The 23499-nt window shown below is 44.9% G+C and overlaps 1 protein-coding gene across 5 annotated transcripts in view; it reads left to right on the forward strand.

The window, feature by feature from the left end:
* Positions 1-6182: 6182 nt before the first annotated feature.
* TRABD (TraB domain containing) overlaps positions 6183-23499 on the forward strand; it is a 36762-nt gene continuing 19445 nt past the window's right edge. The window contains exons 1-4 of one of the 5 annotated variants that reach the window (XM_054818278.1): positions 6183-6203; positions 17589-17651; positions 19803-19881; positions 22496-22662. In XM_054818278.1, the coding sequence (XP_054674253.1) occupies positions 17628-17651; positions 19803-19881; positions 22496-22662 (270 nt within the window). In that variant the 5' untranslated portion in view covers positions 6183-6203; positions 17589-17627. Of the gene's footprint in view, positions 6204-6725; positions 6857-6960; positions 7101-17588; positions 17652-19802; positions 19882-22221; positions 22359-22495; positions 22663-23499 lie in introns of those variants that run through there. The other 4 variants (XM_054818259.1, XM_054818250.1, XM_054818270.1 and 1 more) reach the window with 4 other exon arrangements.

Below are 23499 nucleotides of genomic sequence, written 5' to 3' on the forward strand. Positions count from 1 at the left end.
ACACAATTGAAGGAAATAGGATATTAACAATATTGATACTCTCCAGCCTTAGCCCACTTGCAGCAAGCTCCTGGAGCCAGTTCCTTGAGTCACTGTAGTGTGACAAAACTTTGCCACGGACTTCAGTTGTGCAAGCCTTGTCTTTAAATGAATGCATGTACACATAAGGAGTTTTAGAGCTCATGCAAATAGGGGAGTTGATCAGCAGGCAAGCTGACCACAGCACTTTGACTAATTCCCCATACGGACATTGTATGTGGGGAAGCCACTGCACTACCTACTCCAAATTAACTGTTTGCTTTGAACAATCCCCCGGGGAGTCTGGAGAGCAGGCAGCACTCTGCTCTTTCAACCCCCAGTTAATTTGTTGTAGGACAAGCTGTTAGTCTTTATGCATGCCCCAAAGCTTGTGAGAAGGAAGGAATTTAACAGAAAAGTCCCATTGCTAAACCAGGGTTTTCAATACAACTTTAAACCAAGATTCTGGATCCATCATTTTATTCCTTGTGTCCACATCTTGTATTGACATCAGCAGTGATTTTCATTGCTTCATAATCTGGCCTTTATCTTCAACTCATTTGTTTATTTATTTACAGGGATTACACCCAAAGTCTCCCATAATGCCATACAGCTTTTAAATCTGAGGCAGACTAGTTTGTGTTAAGGATTGCAAACTGGTTTTAGAGCAGACTTTTCTGCTCTGTAGTTCTAATCCAGACTGTTATTAGCTGAAGACAGCACTGTGTGATTTAATTGTTTCTGTGTAAGAAGAAGACTGTATGTAATAGCTCCGTTGTCTCTCCTTGTTTTTCAAAGCCTATGGGCGTTAGGCTCTGTTGCGGGACTTCCGGTTACCTCCGGTCAACAGAAAGATTAACTTGTGCAATCCTAAACTCCCTCACAGGGGCACCTCTCTGGTTTGCCTTCTTTTCCAGCCTTTCCTGTAGAGAAGCACAAGCTCTGATTTGGCTCCTTCTCCCTGGATGAGGAAAGTCCAGACCATGTCTTTCAAATCCATCTTGCTGTCGCAGCGATGCCACATTGCTTGCTCCACATGCCTCTTGCACAAATGATCCCAAAACCAGCCCCGTGCTGACACAGCCAACAGCTTTGGCCACTCGAGCTGCGTTACTCACAGCTACTTGGAGTGCCTCTACACCGCACAGCCTTGTGCCGTGCAGGTTGGCTGCAAATTTCATGGGATGGGGGGAGAGGGAGAGGAAGAGGAAGATGCAGAGGAAGAACAAGAGGGCTGTAGCCCTTCCTCCCCCTCTGTCATCAGCATCATCCTCTGCCACATGCAGGCTGCATGCCTGCCTGCACCCATGCCGCTGTGTCCAGCACAGCAGCTGGGGCTGCACCTGGGGTACCAAAGCATTGCTCACAGTCATCAGCTTCCCAGAGTTTCCCCTTGCAGCAACCACTCGTGATGGACTGACCCCAAGCGTCATGCAAATTTTAAGGGTAAATTGTAAAGTCCAGAGGTGGTTGAGTTAGTCCAGTGTGTGGTTTAGTCCTTCTGATTTATCAAATCGGCTTTGTTGGAGCCAGTTCTAGACATGTACAGCAGCTCAGTCGTCAAAGCAGTGTCGAAGGAACAACTCTGAGAGCTTCCCAGCGCTGCTGTGGGCTGTAGCCTTCAGGAGCGGATACACTGATACCACGTAGGGTCTGGCTGGCAGTCTTTTGATATGGCAATCTGCAATCTCTGCCCTGCCCTGGCCATCTCTGCACGAATAACAGAAAGGCTGTATAACTTCTGCTCGCAGCAGCTCTGCGCTTTAATTTCCCTTTCAGCACATTGCATGCAGTTTAGATGATGCTATTTTACAGAAACATAAATATACTCCATACTCTTGACCTTAGGGAATGACATATATTAAAGTTGGCCCACAGATGCTTTTTCTGAATTATAACAAAAATGCAGCAAGTGAGATTGAAATGACATAAATCTGTCTCTCTTCCAGGGAAGTCAGTCAATTCAGTTCTGTGCAGGAACTAGTCATTCTACCTGTCTTTCGCCTTCTCAGTCACCGCAGTCTGACATGGATGGTCTCTCCGACAGTCACGTTAGAAGAGAAAAAAGAGGAAAAAGAGAAAAATGAAGGGGGGAGGGAGAGAGAGAAAAGTGAAGGGGGGGTGAGGGTTTGTCCCACGTTTCTGAGCGCGGAACCCCCGAGGGGCGCTGACTGCAGAAGGCCGCCAGAGGGCGCCATAGCTCCGCGGCAGGGCCGCGGGCCGCCCGCGCACCGTTCCTGGCCGGCCTCTGGCGGCAGCCTCCGGGGCGGCTCCCCGGCGGCTCCTCGGAACGGCTCCCCGGGGCGGCTCCCCGGCGGCTCCCCGGCGACTCCCCGGCGCCCCTTGCAGGGCTGGGCAGCAAAGCCTGTGTTCCCCCGCCTCCCGCGTGAGTTGTCCCAGCCCGGTGGCGTCCCGAGCTGGCTATTCTGTCTCACAGGCCTTGGCGCTCGCCTGCGGGACGCTCTCTCCAGAAACCTCCGTTTTGTCAGTCGCTGGCTGGCAGAACGGTCGCCAGGTAAACTCTTTAGTCACCACAGGTGACAGGAGGGGGAGGGAGGGAAGGACAGAATCGCTTTTGTTATCAAATAAGCATTTTTAAGATCTTGCCCTTTATAATTCACAGAGAGATCTCTGAAATGAGCTGGGTAGCAGGAACACAAACACAGCACGCGTTTCCTGCAGTCAGGATTAGACGGCAATCATGAAGCAAGGGTTGCCGAAGGTCACCAGGTTTGTTTCCTGGCCTGTGTTTTGTGCTGTCACTCCAGCTTGCCCCCTGTCCGTATCCCTGTGAGCCCCTGTAAGCTCTGGCAGCACAGACGGCAGTGGGCACGCCGCCGCCATCGCCATGTTCCTGTGGTTGGGATGCCAGAGGTGTGGTAAAGGATCCTGCTGAACTGGGGAGGGCCTCAGCAGTGGTCGGCTTGAGCATGTTCCAGGCTGTACATAGTACTGGCCCCAGACTGGGGCCTGGCACCCACCTCCATGGCCCAGAGGCTGGGACTCATGGAGAAAATCTTAAGACTCACTAGTCTAGAGAAGGCAAAAGGAGACGTGACAATGTTTCAAAAGGTGAAGACATAGGGAGAAAGTTGTCCTCCAGACCTGCAGTGAGGAGGGCAAGAGCTACTGGGCTTGGATGCAAGCGAACACCAGTTTAGGTTGGATGCTTGAACAACCCTCCTGATGCTCCAGGTTTTCAATGGTATGGTTGTGTTGGGGGGGGTGGGGGTGGTGAATCCTTTGTTATTGCAAGTTCTTAAGAACCTATTGTGATAGGGACAGACAAATGCCGTCCAGGAAGCAGCCTGGTGACTCTCCTGGCAGTCTATTCAGGGGCTGATTCAAATGTCACACCTGGTCTCTGTTTTCCATGAAGCAGACATCACTGAAGACAATCAAGCGACTAATGTCACCATCACTGCTATCAGTTCCTAAGAAACCTTATGTAAAAATAACTTGTCAAGAAAAAGTGAAAGAAAGAAGAGAGAGGAAGGGATGGAAGGCTGAGAGAGGGAGGGACAGAGGGAGGGAGGGCAGAAGTACACATAGCTCCCCTCCTTGCTCCTACCCCATCCTGGAAACACCTATGCCTAAGAGCAGTGTCATGTGCATAAGGAACCTTTCTGACTCTACACAATAAAATGACCTCAGATATACCATGCTGTGGCTGGTAACTATTCAGTGAGAATCAGGTTTGGTTAAAAAAAAACAACCTGCAGTTCAAGTAGAGTTGAAACACTGAAGAAATCCATTAATCACCTGCCAACTCCTCTCTTCACTGCTGGCATCTGCCATTGACCTCAAAACAATCCCACGTCAATGGTGACATTTAAAGAAGATATACAAAGTATTAAAAACAAACTGTTAAGAACCGGATTTCTGTGTTACATTAGGCCACTCAGCAGACATCAGGGACCCATCCTGCAATTGCTAATTAATGAGGTATTACTGCAACCCTCTGCAAATATGGATCAGAACCCAATTCGCAGTCGTGTACACTCCTGTAGTGACACCACAGCTGTCAGTGAGATCACCGGCACAGTCCTGGCAAGAGGTTGCTGCCAATGACAGCAGCGCGTCTGCTGCTGGCTGAGCTGCGGAGCCTTACTGCCCTGGGATCACTGGCTACAGCAATGTCAGTGACTTGATAAACTTCCTCCCGTTTCAGTGCTCCCTCTCTGCTTTCAGAAGCAGTATGTGCCACAGACCAGGCTGAAACAGCACAGGCAGAATCTCCACCTGCACTGTTTCACGTCAGTAGAGACCTGCACCTTACCTTGGTCCTTGTAAAGGCATGTTCAAGCACCACAGCTCTCGCTGAGCCAGCAAAGGAAACACTGCCTGAAGCAACCATATGCAAAAGCACTGACACTGTTGACATAATTAGGGTGCAGCATCATGAGCGAAAGGAAAAACAGGCTAGCAACAGGTTCACAGTATTCCCACAAGCAGAGGGCTTGCCAAACAGACCAGATCAGATCAGGTGAGGTATTTCCCGCAGTGCTCCCCAGCTCTGACCAAAAATCATTGAACCTTTGCAGCTGAAGCAGCGGGAAGCTTGGGAACACATCTGTAGTCTAAGGGGCTCACAAAGTTTGCACAAGACACCAGTGGTGGTGTAGCAGGAGGAGCTGCAGCTCAAATAACGCTGAACTGTCACTCAGGATGTACAGCTTGAACAGAATATGTTACACTGGAAATAACAAATAACCAGGGCTTGAGTGTACGCCTGGCACATACTGATAGTTGAAGAAATCAGAGTAAGAGAGGATAAAATGTATGATCGGTTTTGTAAGGGACACCAGCATGACTCAAGATTCAGGTTGCTGAGTGGCAGGACCTCTGTCACATGCTGCTTAGCCAAGGCTACGCAGTGTTATACCTGCTACCTGCCATGCTACAGCGCCCGGTGGATCCAGCGCCATGAAAGCCTGTGACTGGGCAAGGCCAGTGCCTAGAAGAGGTGGGGTTGGAACCAGACTCGGAAGCAAGCAGCTGTGGTCGGTGGGGAACAGCTGCATCTAGAAACAGCAGTACTCAGAGGTGGTGGCCTTGGGTGCCAAGAAAGCCAGTCCCCGAAAGCAGCAACCACCTTGCTCTTGTCCAGTACAGTGTCCCATCTTTCTTGTTGGCTTTCACCCACCAGTTGTGGCGGCAGGGGAAAAGAAAAAGATATTTGAAATCAGTGTACAGCACTAGATTAAAATGCCCAAAAGTTAAATTTTCTTCCTTATCTGTCAGGCACTGGATGACTTTTTTTCCCAGGAGTGAAGGTCTGCATAGCTTATACCTTTACTTGATTATGTGTATTTTGAACATTCATGCATGAAATGCCTGCTCTGTGCTCTTATAGCAAGTTGAAACTATTATTACACCAAACGGGAAGTGAAATTCCCAACTGTCTCAACGTGTCTGTACTTGATTTCTACATATCACGTACTTCCAAAGCTCAGCCCAATCCTAAACTAACCCTGGCTAGGATATTTCCATGAAGTAAAATATTTAATAAAAGATCAGAAAATGTACCCTCAAATCTGTTTTAGTGAAACTGTATTTAGATAATAAAATACATGCTCAGATTAAATGGGCGTTTTAGCCATACTGTCCTTGAACTATGACCTATCAGAAACAGAACAGAGGAGCAAGAAAAAGAATAGAGAAAATTTCAGAAAACAGTCAGCAGCTACAATCAACTCTTGACACATCTTTCTTGCAAAAAAGTTTTATTGATCAATAAAATATGTCAGCCTAATAATTTGAAGTATCATAAAATGCCGTTTATGCTTAAACAGGTGGTGCAACAGGGATTTTTCACGATTCATGGGTGAAACATTAACTATTCTCCAGCAGAAGAGGAAAGGTCCACTGGAGGAGAAAAAGTGAACGGACGGAATAGCAGCGGTAAGCAGCAGGACTGCACGCAGTAGGTTCAGAGATGACGCAGTTTGGAGTTTGATTTCCCTACGTCTTCCATCTCCCTTAGACCCACGACCACAGCATGTTTTCACATGGACACACCGTGCAGTCCCACAGGGCAGGGACCGACGTCTGTTCACATTTCCAAACCACCAAAACAGGGGCCATGCAACAGCCAGCACGCCAAAGCAGGAGCCTTTTCGTTAGCAGTCCGACAGGCACAGCCACCTGGAAAGCGCTGCTGGGTTAAAGCTCGGGACTTGAAGGTCGGTACCAAACCAGACCTGCTGCGCCGAGCTCGGCAGGCCTGGCTCGGGTGGGAGGGCAGTTACAGCGGCCCACAGCGCTGCCTCAGCTGACCTGGGAGAAGTGGCCCCAAAGAGGATGCGGCTGACGCCCCCTGCTCCCGAGGGCAGCCGAAGAGACCCGCTGCCGGCACCCCCGCGCGCTCCCCGCTCCGCCGAGCCTCTCCCTGCCCCGGGGCTCCCGCAGAGACACCAGTATACTCCGGGACGCCCCTTTACTGGCACAGACCCAAGCGGCCCCTGCAAGCCGGCACAGAAACCGGGACGCGCAGCTCACGACACGAAGCGACCGCCAGCGGAGGGCAGCCGCGCCGGGGAAGGAGGCAGACGGGCGCCCCGCGGCTGCCGGGCCCCGCGGCCTATGCGCCCGCCCGTGCGCCCTGGGAGCTGTAGTCCGCTGCCCCTCGCCGCCGCGGGGCCTGGAGGCGGCGGGGAACTACAAGGCCCAGGCTGCCCAGCGGCGCCGGCCCCGCCCTCCTTTATGAATGACTAATGCCGCATGTTGTCCGGCCGCCGTGTCCCTGGCGCCGGAGCTCCGCGGCGCCGCCGACGCCTCCCCCTGCAGCGCCCCAGCCAGCGGCGGGACCCGCCGACCCCGCCGCCGAGCACGGCAAGTGAACGAGCCGGGGGAGGGGAGGCGCGGTGCCCGCTCCCTGCCGGGCCGGGGGGCGGTGGCGGTGCCATGTTGGGGCCGACCCCATGCGGCCGGGTGTGTGCGAGGGGCGGGGAAGTCGCGTTCGTCCCCGTGTCCGGTGCTCCGCAGGTGGGGAGTCGGCTGTGAGCGGCGCGGCCGCATCCCCTCGCCGCCAGCCCCTTCACACACACCCGGCCCTGCCTTGCCAGGTGGCCGGCCCGGAGGTACCGTCGGGCGGGAAGGCAGCCGCGGCGCGGGGCGAGGCGGCTCCCCTCCCGCCGCTGGAAGCGCTCCCCGGGCCTTGCGCCCGCGGCGAGTGGGTCGAGACTGCTGCGGACGGCGCCTCAGCGCCCGAGGGGAAGGGCGGCCGGGGCCGGTTCGGCGCTGCCCCGCCGGTGACCCTGCGGGCGGCGGGGACTGGGGGCACTCTCTGGGCGGGGGCAGCCTCCCGCCAGGCGGGCGAGCTCCTCCTCGGCCTCGTAGCGGGGAGGCTGAAGCGTAAATCCCCGCTCCGGAGGGGAAGAGGAGGTCGGGAGGCCGCTGCCCGTGCCCTCCCCACCGGAGCCCTGCAAGGAGGCTCGTCCTGCCGGCCAGCGAGCTGCAGGAGGGCACGGAACTTGGGGAAGTGTGTGGTTAAACCAGCGGCTGCCCCTTTCCATTCGCTTCGTTATGGCCGTTTCCTGGCTTTGGGGCTTCATGGAGGTGGCAGCGTGGCGTGGGCAGGGCGCTCCGGGGTGTCATACGGTTTGTAGGTGCTTCGTGATGAGAGCGTGGGATTTGTTTGTGGGTTTGGTTGATGAGCTGGAGAAGAGAAAAGCAGAAACTCACAGTTTTTCTTCCTAATTTTTTTTGATCTCTTAACAGCTGTGACTTTTTCAGACTGTATTGTGTATCACATGCAATAAACTGCAAAATCAGGATTTTGAATTCACCTCTGAAAATAGTTCTAATTAACCCAGGTCTCAAAAATAACTTGTGTCCCAGGCATAGCCTGTGCTTTTCTCTTGAGGAAAATACATGTACCGATGATCCTGCACGCTGGTATCCGTACAACGAAGGCGCTTATTTTTTGCTAGCTCTAAGCAAGAAAGAGAATGGTTTTGTTTCGTAAAACTTTGCAGAAAGTTGCAACTGCCGAGTGGTTGCTGCTGGATTGGAAAAGCGAGAGGATGGTTTTTTTAAAAGTTAGATTCTACTTTGCACGTGTGGTGGTGTCAGTAGTAGTCCCAAGAAATACCAGTGGTGCCTGGAATGGCCTCACTTCTCCATTTTGTAGAGATGTGTATCAGTGCACCTGCTGTTCAGCTCGTTAATGCATGTATTCCTTCTTGGAAAGCAGAGTAAAGCAAAAAAATGAAGGAAAAAAAAGCCACAAACCAAACAGATTTTAGGTGTTTCCGTGCTGTATTTTAGCAGGTGATAGACCTTAAGCAGTAGGGGAAAAACACACATACATTTAATTATCCTAAGCTAAATGAGTTTATTAATTGAAAATACTGGGTTATGGCTGTGGCATTGGTTTGTGCCTTGCAGTTTGTGGCTTTCGGTAGACTTTCAAGCTTCAGTAACTTGTGTTGCTGATTGTAAATTTGTCAGTCATCGCAGTGTCTGGCACTCTTGTGTCTTAACTGTAGATTCAGATATTGTTTAATTCAGTGCTAGGAGAGTTATATGTATTTTTCAGTGCATTCTTTCTTCCATATGGTAAATATAATGAAACATTGCTGCTGCTGCCACCACAGCTGTGAATAAAACACAGTGGCATTGGCCTTTTAGTTGTGGGAGAGTCATCCAATTGCTTTTTTTAAAAATAGTACTTCTCAGAAAGCATCTTTTTCCTTATTTGCTACTCGGAAAAAGCAAAGAAGGGGATTTGGGACAGTCCTAGAAATGAAAAAATGAGAGCAGGCCACAGATAAGTTTGCCCCAGATTTAATGGGAGTGGTGCGTAACTACGGCTGTCTGAGGTGATACACTTTGCCAGACAGCGCCAGTAGGAAGGAGGGATTCTGCAGCTCTCCTTGTCCTGCCAGGGAAAGTCCACGGTGGTTAGCAGCACTGGTTGTCTGCCATAGGTGATTTAGTACTAATCTTGGCAATAAATTCTGTTGGTAATGGTTTTTACTAGATAAGTATTTGCAAATAGGTTTCCAGTGTGAATAATTTCTGATATCAGACCTTCAATTATTGAAGGTTTTTGTAAAGGGCCACTCAGATTTGAGATGCTGTGAACACGTTAGCTAATACTGTGGTTCTGCATTTGAACTTAAAAACTCTACAAGTAGGAGTGAATTTTTTTTCCTGCCTGCAAAATGACTCAGGGACATATAATTTAATATTAACCTCAATTTATAGATTTGTATGAAAATGTGCGTGCACTCAGTGACAAGCTCTCTTCCTTTCTACTTTTTTTTTTTTTTAAAAGGCTGTTTTTTCTTCCTGTCTCCCCCCCACCTTTGGTTGGCATGCTATGGAGTTTGAAATCACTGAGGGATGCAGGGACTTAGCATCTCCACATAGAAGAATTTAAGCGTCCTGATGACACCACACGTCAAGCTGCAGGAGAGACTACACTGGAGCTCCAGGAGTTCATGTTTTCCAGTCGTTAAGCCTGCAGGCTGTCTGCAAAAAAACCTTGTCTGTATGGACAGTGCAAGGTCACACACATGAGAGGCGTGTGTGTCTGTGCAGGAAGGGTGTGCATGCGTGCGAGAGGGAGCAAGAGCTTGCACAGTAGCTGAACAGCAACACAAATGCTGATGAAGTTGAAAAAGATCTCCATTTACCTGTGCAGTACACCTGGAGATCCTGATCCTACCTCGGTAGGACATGTACCTTGTGTGTTGCACAACTGGGAGCCATCCTTCAGAAGGACAGTAAGACAGCTAGTTACAGGGTAATCGATAAGGTCTGTGTGTTAGGAACCCGAATCAGGAATTGCTGAGGGGTCTTCTCGTTTCTTTGGAGGGCAGCAGATAGGAATGGAAATGGAGATAATCTTTTGAGGAAAGATCTTTTTTTAACTGCTGAACTTGTCAAGTGCAGGGTGCTTTACATGTTAAATGAGCAGTGCAGCAGCTGGATGGAGTTGCAAGCGAGAGGACTTTCCTGGTTGCTGTGAGTGTATCTGTAGTACTGAAGGGTTAGCGCTAACATATGGGGCTCCTGGGTCTGCAGGCCAGCAGGCTGGAATTAACTTGCTTTCCTGGGGCTTTGTCTCTTTTAGGTCTGTCTTGAAACCTGACCCTCTTTCTCCAGTTCCCTGCCACAGCAGAGCTGTGTGTCTTTGCTTGTTGCCAGCATGTGAGCCCGTGTCATGTAATGATGTTCTCTGCTTTTGTGATCACTTCATGTTTTTGAAAAAGAGTAGATCAGCTTGTTCCCAGCTACTGTTTGGAGACTGGGATGGAAGGGACGGTCAGAAGAGCACTGATAAATATTGTATTTGGCAGTTGGGCAAAATAATTTTTCCCTACAAAATGTCAATTTTACTGTCATAAAGATTGCATTTAAAAGTGTTCATAACAAAATGAACAATAACAAAACGAATGAATGAATGTGAGTGTCTGCCAGTACTCGTGGAACCCAGCTTCTGCACATCTCAGCAGACAGCCGTTGACTTGCGGAATAAATGCGTATGTGCAGCTTAAGAAGACTTTAGCAACATGTTTGTGGACCACAGTCAGTTATCTTCCAAGCCACTAGTTAGCTGTCCATGGCAGAACTTCTCTACCCATCTCCTTTGCTGGCTGCTTGTAGGTAACGAACAGAGAGTGGAAAATTTGCATCTTGTAGAACTCCGTAGAAACTGTGCATGCAGCAACTGTGCTCTTTTCCTGTTGTTCTGCTTGGGAGTGTTTTGCAGAGGGTTTCCCAGAATCAGAAGTATCATTTGGTTCATAGTTTTGAATGGCCTAGTGGGAGGAGATGTGCTCAGTGGATATCTGACCTCAGTCTGCTGATCACAGGAGAGTCTAACAAAATTATTTTGGTTCCAAATCTTCCCCGAATTCAGATGATTCGAATAAAATAGAAAAGTGACTTGGGTAGATGTGTAGGTTCTAAGAGTGTGTGAGTTTCTGAGTGGCTGACCAGACTATGTCACTCCGATCTTTCTGTTCCATGTTTCTAAATTTAGCAACCTCTTTACAGCCTCTTAAAACAGTAGGGATTTGGCCTATTGTTTGTTCTCAATTCTGCTCTGCATTGGCATCCTGATTCACCTCCTACTTAGTCATTTTGCCTAGTAGCCCTAGTCAGTATAATACCAGTAATTTCTAAAAACACAAAAAATATATGGGAATGCCTTCCTGTCTTTCACTGATAAATGTGTTTCCAGTGCATCAGTGTCCCAGGCCAGGTATTCTCATGTTCCAACACCTCCTTTCAAACAAAATTAATTTAGTTCTCTGACTTTTATTATATTTTAGCTTCCAAAGTATGCAAATGGATATTGGCTCCAGCACGCAGGTACCTTATTTTAGGCTGCATACATCAGCACAGTTGATGTTGCCGGAGCATCTCATTGATGCTCAGGGTAAAAATCTGTGTTTTGAAATTTGTGAACTTCTGAGTCATGAGAAACCAGAGCCACGATCTACAACCATCTGTGATCACAGAACCAGTTGCTCAGTTAAGTTTCAAAGGCGTGGGTTGTGTCAAAGAGATACATGCAGTATGTAGAGTAGGTCACCTTGGTGATGGTTTTGAAACGTGTTCCAATTTCTGAATTTGTGGCTGATGCATTAATTGGCAGTCAGGCTTCAGCTGATGTATCCTTCTGAGTATGAGCAGTCTATCAACAGAGAAGAGACACCATTTGGAGCTGATGATAGTTTGTAAACATTTGTAAGATTTCTGTACAACAGCATGGAAGAAGCCTCATCAATCTTACTCTGCTTCCATTGCAGAGGATGGTGCTGAGACATAAGTGGCTATCTGTTCATTTGGTTTTGCCTTAGCAGGTTAAATGTTAGGCATGGAAAGTACTTTGTTAGGTATTCTAGGCAGTGCGTAATGAGTGCAGTGGATTGTCAGTGGGAGAAAAGCTGTGTCCGTATCTTCTGAAGCATTGATACGCCTTTTCTGTTTACATAAAATAAGTGGTACTGTTAATGGATAGCAGCATTCAAATGAGATGTGCTCGTGCAGTGCATTATATGAGTCTGAAGCACACAGGCTGTACCAGCTAAATCCAATATCCATTGCTAGTGAAACTGCAGGTTTAGAGGATAAAAGGAACACGGCACACTTCGTGCATGTAGATGTAAGTAAATTTTTATTGCTGCATTTCATACTGAGGGGATGGAGGCTGTGTTCTGGCCCGGGATATTGTGGTTAGAGGGCTGGGTCAGGAGGCTGTTCATGAAATAGTTGTTTGTATGTGCCCTGTGGCTTACATCCAGTGCAGGTCAGTTCTGGCTCAGTTTCAACATGACCTGTGAGAGGTGTGCTGTATTCTCAGTAGAGGATGCCCACTTTATTGTTCAATTTGCTCTTCAATCAAATTCAGTCCTTAGCACACCTCTCGTCCTTCCCACACTGACTCTAGAGGAACAAGAATGAGTGATGTTGGCGTGTTAATGTGAGGAAGTGCTGTCCCAGGGGCTGTGGGGGAACAATTCCGAAGGGCCAATGATTAAAAGCAAAATCGAAATGCTTTGAAAGCTCCAGCAGCCTCCTAACTACTTGTTTAGATACCAGAGGTCAGGTTTGTAGATGTTTTTAAGTATTCATATGCTTCGGTTTCTTATTTGTAAAACAGGGAAGTACATATAATCCCATTTTACAGGCTGCAGGATTAATACTCCAAGTATTGAGAGATGTGGATACCTTCTGCAGTGCTAGTGAATATTGTAACTATCTAAAGCAGTAATACATGCATTTAGATTGGGGGGGGTGGAATCAAACATAAAAATTGTTGACTTTCCCTTTCAATAGAAGGTGAAACAAGTTGTGGTAGTTTTGTGCTTGTTTCTTACTAGTTATTCTGATGTGCATGCATGAAAATATGGAGCAATTAGAAGACTACAGAGAAATTTATTTCCCTTTTGCAGTGTCAACATGTTGAGGAAAGCAAATGCTGCTCCTGAATTTCTGTATAGCTCAGAAGGAAGAAAATATTCAATAAAAATCTTCTTTTTAAAGAGTAGCTGACTAAGTTGTTTTATAGGTAGGAGCATGATAGTTTTTAAAAAAGCTTTTTTATTGATTCAGTTGAATCACTGTCTGAAGGAAGCAAATTTAGACAAGACAATAAAGGAAGAAATTCAGTCCTATTGTAGGAGGATACCTTAATGAACTGCCTCTCCATCCTCTGTGTTGTGTTTGAATGTTCTCACTGACCCACCTAGTTGAAATAAAACTAGAAAGGGCATTTGTTATTTAACAATAGCTCACATTTTAGTGCCTGTAACTTGCCTTGCTAGAACCCCTGACTTGTGAGCATACCTCTTTGTCTCCTCAAGACTGCTGGCTGAGAGTTTCAGATGCCTAAATATGCAGCTAGAATCGAAACATTTAGGTCAGCTGAGACTACCTGGTATGAAAAACGAGGCAGTAGTTCATGAGCAGATTTCACACAAAGAGGAAGCTCTGCTGAAGCTGTTTTACATTAGGAAAGCTGGAGGACTGATGTGAAAGAGCATGGCAGAGAGGTCTTTCTCTCCCTGCTTTCGTCAGCCACCGTGCAGGATAAGCATTGCTAGAAGATGTTGCACTTACCAGTGTGCTTCTTTCTGAGCTTTTTGTGTTGGGAGGAAGAGAACAATCCCCAAAGTGTAGTGGAAGAATATAGCCCCTTTTCCACGGTGCTGTTGTCAGTGTGAAGGGCTGCACTGCATGTACTGCCAGGACAAGAAGACCTTGAAAGGAAATAGGTGCCTGTCGGTAAGATCAGTGATGGCTAAATTTTTAGGCTTGCCATTCTTTGGTCTCAAAAATTCCTGTTTGGTTGCCTAGGTATCTTAAGAGTTGGGAGAAGGGCTTCATTTGTTCATACGTGTATACATAAAGAACAATATTTAATCACCCAGTGAATGGCAAGCCCTCTAGGACTAGCAGAGATGAAACAAACACAAGAATTCCACTTGCTGGGTAAAACATGATTGAATTAGGAATTAAATCGTGAAGGAGTCCTTTCAAGAAAATTCCAGAGGCAAACCCCACTCTTGCTTGATCATAAGGAGCCAGGTCAGGCTCCTTGTTTCTTCTGGTTCCAGGAATTTTCTTGGTAGCGCTCTCAGCAGAAGGAATGAATCCCAGATTAAGACAGTGTCCTGGCAGATAAGAGAACAGAAATACTTTCTAATCTCTGGTCTTTGAGTGCCTAGAATCTGCATCTCCCAGTTTGTCTGAAAGAAATGCACTGTCATATCTAAGATTTTCAGTATGTGATTTATCTTATGAGGGCCTCTTACAGGCTTTTGAAGTAGCTGGAGGAAAGGGATTAGATTGGTTTCACATGTTCATGCCAAATCCCATGGTAATTAGAAAAACTTGAGGTTATGAGATGATGTGGTATACATATTATGGGACACAATATATAATTGTCTGAACAGCTGCTTTTGCCTGTGGCTTTACAACTGGGGGTTGAATTTCCTTCTGCTCCCTGGCAGGTTCTGCCGACCTCCTCTTTTTCACACACTTATGCACTACCCCCTGTAATCTTCAGTAATCTTTTTTTCATGGCTGGGAAGTGCTGTGAGCTGCACCTCTGAATGAGTGTGAGACTCTTACCTCCCTGCCAAGTTTGTTTAAAATTCACCTGTGGCTTAGCAAGCACAGAAAAATATGCTTTGCCTTGTTACCTAGTCTCATTTCTTTAGGAAGTTGAACTTTATTAAAAAACAAAAAGAAGCTGCAAGGTTGAAAAAATCAAGTTCTAAGACATTTGGAAATGCTTGGATTTAAGTTGCCCAGATGTTTGCCAGGTTTTGATCTGAATCAGCACCATTTTTCTCTTTGTTGGATGTGGTGGGAGGAAGTGCGTACAGATTCATGTGCTTCAGGTCCTTAACTGTGTAACAGCAAGGTATGTTCAGTCCTCCCTCAGAAGTTTCAGGATTAGTATTTCAAGTATCGTGGGATGTGGATATCTTCTGTGAATACATGGGCATACAGGGATGGTACCTTTTCCACGTGGATGAGCTAGGTCAGCCTGGAGTCCGTGGTATTTGACTAGATCCCGGAATATATGTACTTTCTCCGATGTTGTTGATGAGGACACTGGCTAGCTGAGTAGCCAGCCTTGTCGGTACTCTGGTGTTGACATGTTTTGTGCCTGTCATCCCTCACGCTAAGGAAAGGCTTGAACACACACAGATTTTCATGACAGTTGTTCAGTTGACGGAGTTTGCTGCTGACAACAGCATTTCACCTCCAGTGGATCTTGAGCAGATCTAAGCATCTGAGAACAAGATTTCCTGGAAGAAAGCAGCAGCAGACTTGCCTGTTGATGTGGCTGCCCAGCCTCTCGTGTGACCATCATGGTATTGTGCCAATGGTTCCCTGCAGAAGCTGGAACCCGGCTATGGTGGAGCTGGGAACCACACTGAACAGCTTTACTTTCTCCAAAGGTTATACAGGTCAAGTAAAAAACAGTGCTAGCTAGTATGAGTAAACTTCAGAGATCTCTCTCTGTCCAGTATCAGACACATCATTTACCCAGTGGTGAGAACGGGATGAGGTTTTCTAAAATGTCACTTGGTGGAAAAAAAAAAGTCACTCGTTGCTTCTGTATAGAAGTCTATTCTTTAACTGAAACTTGCACTTCACTATTTTTAAGAGCACTCCCATAGATAAGAGACATGTTTTAAAACCTTGGCAGGCCTTAACCAAGCTTAGAACTTCAGTTTGTGTTTAGGGCCAACTGATTCACTGGCAGAAAACCACTGTGGTATTTTGCATGTAAACCAATTGAGAACCAAGCCCGGAGCTGAGCATCAGAGTGTTGGTACAGCCCTGACTGATGTTGTAGTTGGACAAATATTTTCTCAGAGGCCAGTGTTTGTTTCAGCATCTCCACTTCATACTTTCCCTTCAGTTTTGCTGCCGGAGTTGTTCCTGCAGCTGTTTGGTCATTGGAGCTTAAAATGCCTTGGTAGGGTGGGGGAAAAAAAAGGTGGGTTTTTTTAACCTGAATCCACTCTCCAGTCTGGTTTACTGCACAAGTCAACAGGTAGTTAAACCAATCTAACAGAGACAGGACAGCGTAAAAACAGGTGCTGGTTTCAGTTAAGCCCTCAAACACCACCACCCAGCTCTGGCCAGGCTGTCTGGTGTGAGGTGTCAGTGGGCTGGTGCGTCCCCCTTCAGGGTGTGGGTCTCGGGGCAAGGGGTTCCTTCTTTCCTTCTGCTGTCCAACTGCATGTAAATCGTAGAAACACTGAAGCAGAAAAGAGCATTTCAGCTTCACTTGCTGTTTCAGCTTACTCTGAAATGCATGTTTCCTTCACTTGACTCCTTCAAAAGGGAGAAGGCGTGGTCATAGTTTTAAATTTATATTATGCATTGTAGCAAAACCAGCTCTTGGCCAGTCTGCATTTTTATTGCCCAGCCTGCAGCTGTGATTTCCGTTTCACTGGCTGACCACTAGCAGTGGACAAAACGAAGGTGTGAAGTCCCTCTGTACATGTGTGGAGGGAGGTGTGCCAGGTGTCTGAATTACACTTGCATGTTTCACGCTGCCCAGGCGAATGCCCTTTTTATAGAAACGTAGGAGGTCACCCAAAATGCTGTAGTGAAGAAGCAGTACTTTCTCTGAGTGCTTCAATTTTAGTGGGGTAGCAGGGAGAATAAGCAGAATGAGCACTAGTCATGCATTCAGTGTCCTGTGCAGTCCTCTTAGAATGCCGTCAAAGGCACATCATAGCACTCTGCCAGCCTCAGAGAGAACTTCTGCACTTGAACAATATGGATGGAAGAAGGAATCTTAAAACTGAGACATGGAAACCATTCACTAAGGGTTTGAAAGTCCGGTTCCCAGGGTATTTCACACAGGCATGATCTGACTGATGTTCTGACCATGGCATATTTGTAAATATATACATGATAGCATGGCACAGATCAGATAACAGTGTGTGTGGTGCTCTAGTTGAATATTAAGACCGCAACTGCTCTCCTATTCCTTCTAGCAGTGAAGTCCTAGAAATATAGACGATTCCTAAAATTTGCCTAAAAACTCTTGATGTAGTTTCTTTCGACAAGACAGAACTACTGATCTAGTTGAGCAAGATTGTTGCTATTGCTTAAACCTTTTTGACAGCCATCCTGTATCTTCAATTACTTGGGAGTGATCTGGAGGAAAAAGGCATTTTTTCAGAATCTAAGACAGCAAAAAAGGCAAATTCTGAGTTCCCATGAAATGCGCCCTTGTTTATCAAGATATTCTCATTGTGTGTGAGAACAAGACTATGCTCTGGATTTGGAGCCTACACAAGAACCATATTGAAACAGACTAGTTTTAACCTACTGATGGGTGGCGGTGGGGTGGTGTTGGAATTTTTTTTTGTGGTTTGTTGGGTTGGGGTTTTTTAATAGCAGCGGAGTTGAGAAGGTGGCATTTGTGCATCTTCAGTTTGCCACTTTTGTTACTTCAACTTTTATTAGAAATTGTAGACACACCTCTGTGGTTTTTTTTTCCCCTTACAGTTCTTAAATAAATATTCCTGTTTATGCCACTAATTCTCTTCCATTCCTTTTACTTCTTGCAGTTCTTGTGTGCTTGGTGAAAATAAGCCTACGCTGCAGGGATGCAAGAGGAACAACAGCCTGAGGTAGGGCTTGGAGCTGAAGATTTTTTTTCTTGGTAGAATTGTAGGGAAGGTCAAGAGACCGAATCAGCTGGGTCCTTCCACTCATCCCCACGGAATGTCTGCAGAGTCAGAGAGTCGAGACTACCAGTGTGAGATCCCTTTTAAAACGGGAGTGGGAGCTGAGTGCTATTTTTTTTACCATATTTAGGTGGTTCTTTTCAGGGTCTTTTTCCTTCCAATTTAAGCTAAAAAGGGTCTTTTGTATTAATTTACTTGCAAGTGAGGAATTGCAGAAAATAGCCTAACCTGTGAGCTTAAGCTTTTAGGAGGAAAAAATGTTTTGTAAGTTATACAAATTGATTGAATACGAATGATCTCACTGTACATAGGTTAAGTACTGTCCATGTATCTCAAAACCTTTTTTTCTGGTGTAATAGGTGAAGCTGAGGAAATTTTTTTTTCTTAGGAATGATAAGAATGTCAGTTCCTGTGTCATGTTAGTTAATTTAAAAAAAAAAAACAAAACCACAAATGAACAGCAGACTCCTAATGTGGTGCTTACTGCTTTTCCCACTGCAGTGTTGTAAGGTTGTTATGATGACAAAGCCAACATAAGTGACAGGATTAATTCCATATGTTAGAGATGGATACATTTTTCCAAAATATTTTTGTGACTGGAGTTATGTATGCAAGCAGTGGAGACAAGCCATATGCTGTGATCAAAAGCTGAGCTGGTGTTAAACTAGATTTGTGAATGTAATTGCAATTTGCAGTGCAATTGCAGTTTGCAGTTGTCAGTGAACAGACTTTTGCTTTGTAGTGAAAGGATGGTATGTTGCTGTGAGAGTTTTAAACTTTGCACTGTAAAGCTGTTGTACTTTTTGGTCTTACTCCATGAAATGTATGATAAATTTTGCCTTACCTTCAGTGGGGCCAAGGTAAGATACTCAGGATTTATTATCTGAAAAATTACTATTTGGCATAATGGAATGCAAGGAGAAATTACTCTTGTTGAAAGCTCTTAACAACTGGATGTGCTTTGTACAGTCCTGTTTTAAATCCTACCAGGTTATGTACAAAGTAAATAAACCAGTCATTCTAGCTAAAAAGCTGACATCCTTCAGGAGAGCTTGGCTACTTGCTTGTGGACTCATTAATACTGCCTTTCATTTGGAAGGTACTTGAATGATGATGGAATCACATCCTGTGTCTAACTTTTTGACTTATTGTTGTTCAAGAATTCCAAATTCTCACAATGATCATCCTGATTCAACTTAGAATTAATACAGTTGCCTAAAAATAGTTTATACTTGAGCTTTCTCTGATTCTTAAGTCTCTCTTTCTGTACTGCCTCTGCCTCTCCAGCTTGGATGACATAGGCTGAATGACTGGAATTGTTTGAATTCTATGCACGGGTTTTAAAACTTGCCTGTTACTTAAAAATAAGAATAGTTTTGTTAGCCAAAGACCTGCCTCATACACTTTTAGTGATAATATTAAAAGTCAGTCTTTGGGAAACTTTTCAATGACCTTCTGATCTTTTAGAGAACAAAACTATGCAGATGCTTTGCATCCTTTTGATTTTTATTTCTGATGTATATAAAGATACACGTAAACTTTATAAGATTGGGTGTGCATGTTACGTGCATATTACCTTACACTTATTCCAACAGAGTAAAATATTTGAGCATGCTCTTCTAGAATGGATGTGTATATTCTTATAAGTGCTGATTAACTTTGTCAGACTCCTGACAGACTAATGCTGACTGGTAGTTGAGTCAAATACGGCATCTTATAAATGGCAATGATATTATAATAATCAGTGCACATTTTAGTTTCCAACACAGGAAACGCTATAGTGGTGTTAGAGACAAATTTGTTCTTTTTATTCTAGAACCAGATTATTTTTTTTAACTCCATGTCAGGTATAAATATTGCGTTTTAAAATAGGCATGAAATGGGGGGGCGGGTTTATATGTTCTTTCTCATACTTATCCAGCTAGGAGAAAACCAGTTGTAAAACCACAATGTTTTAAACTGTTGACGCTGCTTAAATTATTTACTTGCTTGAATATTATATGTAGGTTCAAATCGAGCAGACTCACAAGGGGAAAGATGTATTAAAACATTTCATTATAATTCCCAGCCTCCTTTTGAATTTGTTTCATACAGGCTGCTGCAGATCCAATGTCCTCCTCTGATGCACCAGAAGATGGCCCAAAGGAAACGTCAAGTGTATCGCAGAATATCTGTATGTTTCTGGTTTGACTGGGGAGGGTGTATCACATTCAAAGTATATTAAGCTAAATGTCCATGCCTCTTCCTTACCTAATAAGGATGTGGCTGTTAGCACAAAAGGGAGATACGAATGAGGTCATATCTGACTTAATCTGTTTGTGAATTGTAGAAAGGCCCAGCTGCATAAACCAAATTTGGAAAGAGCAATGACATATCGATTGTCAGTTTGCTGCTCCCATGCTTTCAAAAGAAAGTAAATGGGTTTTGATTTAATAAATATACTCAACTATTGTTTTAAACTCGGTTGTTGCTCTCTAAGCCAGAGATGGATAAGTACGTTTGCTTTGGTGTTCTGGCATGTAGTGTTACGATGTTCAATCAGTTGTCCCAAGAGGAATCCTTTGCCCTTGCCAGCATGATAATGTTTTGATATGAAGGCCAAGCCTGCGGGATGTCGAACAGAAGTATGCCAGCCAAAACTGTCTTGTGAAGCCCAGGAAGAGTATCAATCCTTACCTTTTAGTGGTAAGGATCAGATAATGACAGACATTTCTTTCTCAGGAGGAGAAAACAAAGACTACTTAGGATTTACTTTGTGTTTATTGATATACTGGTGTGATGTTAATGTATATGATGCTCCTTTTGGACAACAGGAACGTTCAGATTGTGCCTTCTGGCAAATAATGGGCTCTGAACCACCTTAGGGCAAATTAACGGGTAACAGCAAGGTTACTATAATGCTGAAGTTGCTAAATAATCCCTAGGGATTGCAGCTTTCAGAAATAACAATCATGGGAGCAAACAGAGCCTTGACTAAAGCTATGGGAAAAGCATTCAGACCTACAGAAGCAGATTAATTTTTTATGTTGCTTTTTTCTCCAGATATAGAACTTGGTTTAATAAAAAACCATAGCTGCTCCTGAGAATGTTTTCCTTGATTATGTTCTTAAATGATAACATCTGGTACTGCACTGTTATAGCAGTTTTTCTTCACATGAAACATTATTCAGGCCAGTTCTGAATATATGTATGAGGTGAAGACTTGAAAAATTAATAGAAATTTAAATCCTGTAAGGGTTACTGAATAAGTAGAAACCACTTGCAACTTGGGGAATCTGAGCCATAAATGGCTTCAGACCAAGAGAGTATTTGGGGAAGGTATTCTGCGCACTTTCACATTTCTTATATTCTTCCTTAGATATCCACTTTTGACAATTGTGGGAGGCAGGATATTTGTTTAGGTAGATTTTGTTTGATGTACTATGGCTGCTTTTATGATAATGTGACTGAGAGTGCTACAAATGCAAAAGCTCTACCTCTTCTCCTTCCTTTTACAGTCATGTTTTCCCCACTCTCTCCTTAGCATCACCATCTATTTTAGCAGCAACACAGTCTTTGATCAGACTGTACTGATTGCAGCACTCTGTGTTCTTGAGTATTGTCCATGAAGTAGTAGGCTGCTAAAATGCTAAGAAGGATGTTGGAAGGTGGCTTTTGTTTGGGTTTGGGTTTTTTTTTGACATAAAATCTTGTGAGATAAGTATTTGTGGGACAGATCTGGGGCTGGAGCCACACAGTTAAACCAGATTCGTGAAACGAATGAATGTATGGTAGGAAGCTGTAATCTACCTGCATCTTCGACATCCTGCCTGCGAACTGTTCACTAACCTTTTTTTTTTTCCCTGGGATTATGATCCTATTCCAGGCTTCTGGACCATTTGAGACCTCTGCTAACTTGTGCAGCAGCTTGCCAGAGAAAGAGAGTTGGTTGGAAACAAAACTCTGCTTTCCTACTTGGTGCTTTTTTTTTTTTTTCCTAAGATGCATTACAGCATAAAGATGACTCATTCAAAGTTACTCTATTTCCCATTGATGTAAAACTGAAGCTTCTGTATCTTGGTTAATGAGGCTTTCTGACGTTTAACAAGCAGCTGTGATGGAACTGATAGATCCTGTTTTCCATGGCAAGCTTGACATAGGTGGGCTGAATTCATGTTGTACCATTTTGGTATTAAATAGTTTGTTGTTGAAACTAGTGAAGAATGATTGGTTTCCTGACCTGAATACCTCTTAAGGTTTAATTTTCAATTGTATACTGATCCTTGGTGTGTTAATCACAGAAAAGGCTAAGATTGGTACTGTAGGTATCCTGTATATACCAGTACGTGCAGGTAACTTTACCAGCGTACTCACACCATTGTACATGTGTTGCTATTGTTGATACAGATAAAATCCCAAAAGGGAGCGCTTTTGTTCTAGAATTAAAAAAATGCTCTTTTTTTTTTTTTTCCAATTTAGTGTATACCTTTTCTAAGTATTCTTTGCTTCTCTATCCACCTTACCTGCCACACAGCTTCTCTCTTTCCCTTACTGAACTGCGTGGACAACCTGTCCCAGTGTCCACAGGGTAGGAAACCTGGACTGAGACCCATGCTTGGAGGCAGCCTCTCCAGTGGTGGCACTCTCAATGATGTAGCCTCAGAATTGAATGTAAGATTACAGTGGTAAATCAATGGCCTTTTAGCTCTGCTCTGCTGTTTAGTGGTGACATTTTTATTTTCTGTTTTACTTACCTGCACTTTATAGTCATGTGTGCTTTGCTTTTCTATTTTTCTGTACATTTATAGCTGATGCAGATGCATTTAAAATTCTTCTGGAGGTGAAGATGAAGAAAAGGCAGAAAAAGCCTACTTTACCAAGCACTGTGACTGAGCTTGACACCGAGGATGGATCTAAAGTATATGTGGTTGGAACAGCCCACTTCAGTGACAGCAGCAAAAAGGATGTAGTGAAGGTGAATACTAAGTGGGAACCCTTCAGCAGCCTGTTCATACTGTTGTCAACTTAGCATTAAGTAGAATGAAGTCCATCTCTCTGACTTGGTTCTGTGCTGTAACCTCTAAACTCTGTTTTTTCTTGTTAGCTGTTGGAGACCTAACAGTACTGTGAGATGAACTAAGAGGCAGACATTATCTTAAAAATATTTGATGCAATACATTGGTGTCCCATCTCAAATACTTTTATTTGTCCTTAAACAACAAAGGCAGGTACAGTGCCAGTGTTAAATGTAGAAGTCTTGCTAGCGAAGCTTACGTTGCCTGTCACCATACAGCATCATGTCACACCGACAGTGCATACTGTGGCTGTTGCGTACTCACTGTGATGGGGATGTGCTGAGAAGATGCAAAGCCAAGAACAGAAACTGCAATTTACAACTTCTCTGTGCCTGGGGTGTATAATACTGAGCTGTAAAACCATGCTGCCCCAAACTTGGATTCTGTTCTCAAGATGTGCAAATAGGTCCAAAGCTCTCATGAAAGTAGGAGCTATTTCATACTGTACCTCATGCAAAGTCTGCGGTTTAGAGTGGTTTTATGCTCCAGGAGCTAGAGGGGGAGGAATCTTGTGCCAGAATCATCAACCCTGGTTCTTACAAAGCTTGTTCTAACTCAGATTGCAAATGGTGGCAGAATATGGTCAAAGGAACTTTGTGAATGTGAAAAGTTTAACATCAAGTTTTTCTTCCCCCCTCTCCCCAGCGCAATGTGTTCTCCATCTTCCTGTCCCAAAGCATCCAGTAACTAAAATGTTTCACTGTCACCTTCCTTAATGTTTTTCTCAATGCATAGCT

The sequence above is a fragment of the Grus americana genome, chromosome 1, assembly GCF_028858705.1.
Source record: "Grus americana isolate bGruAme1 chromosome 1, bGruAme1.mat, whole genome shotgun sequence".
NCBI lineage: Eukaryota > Metazoa > Chordata > Aves > Gruiformes > Gruidae > Grus > Grus americana.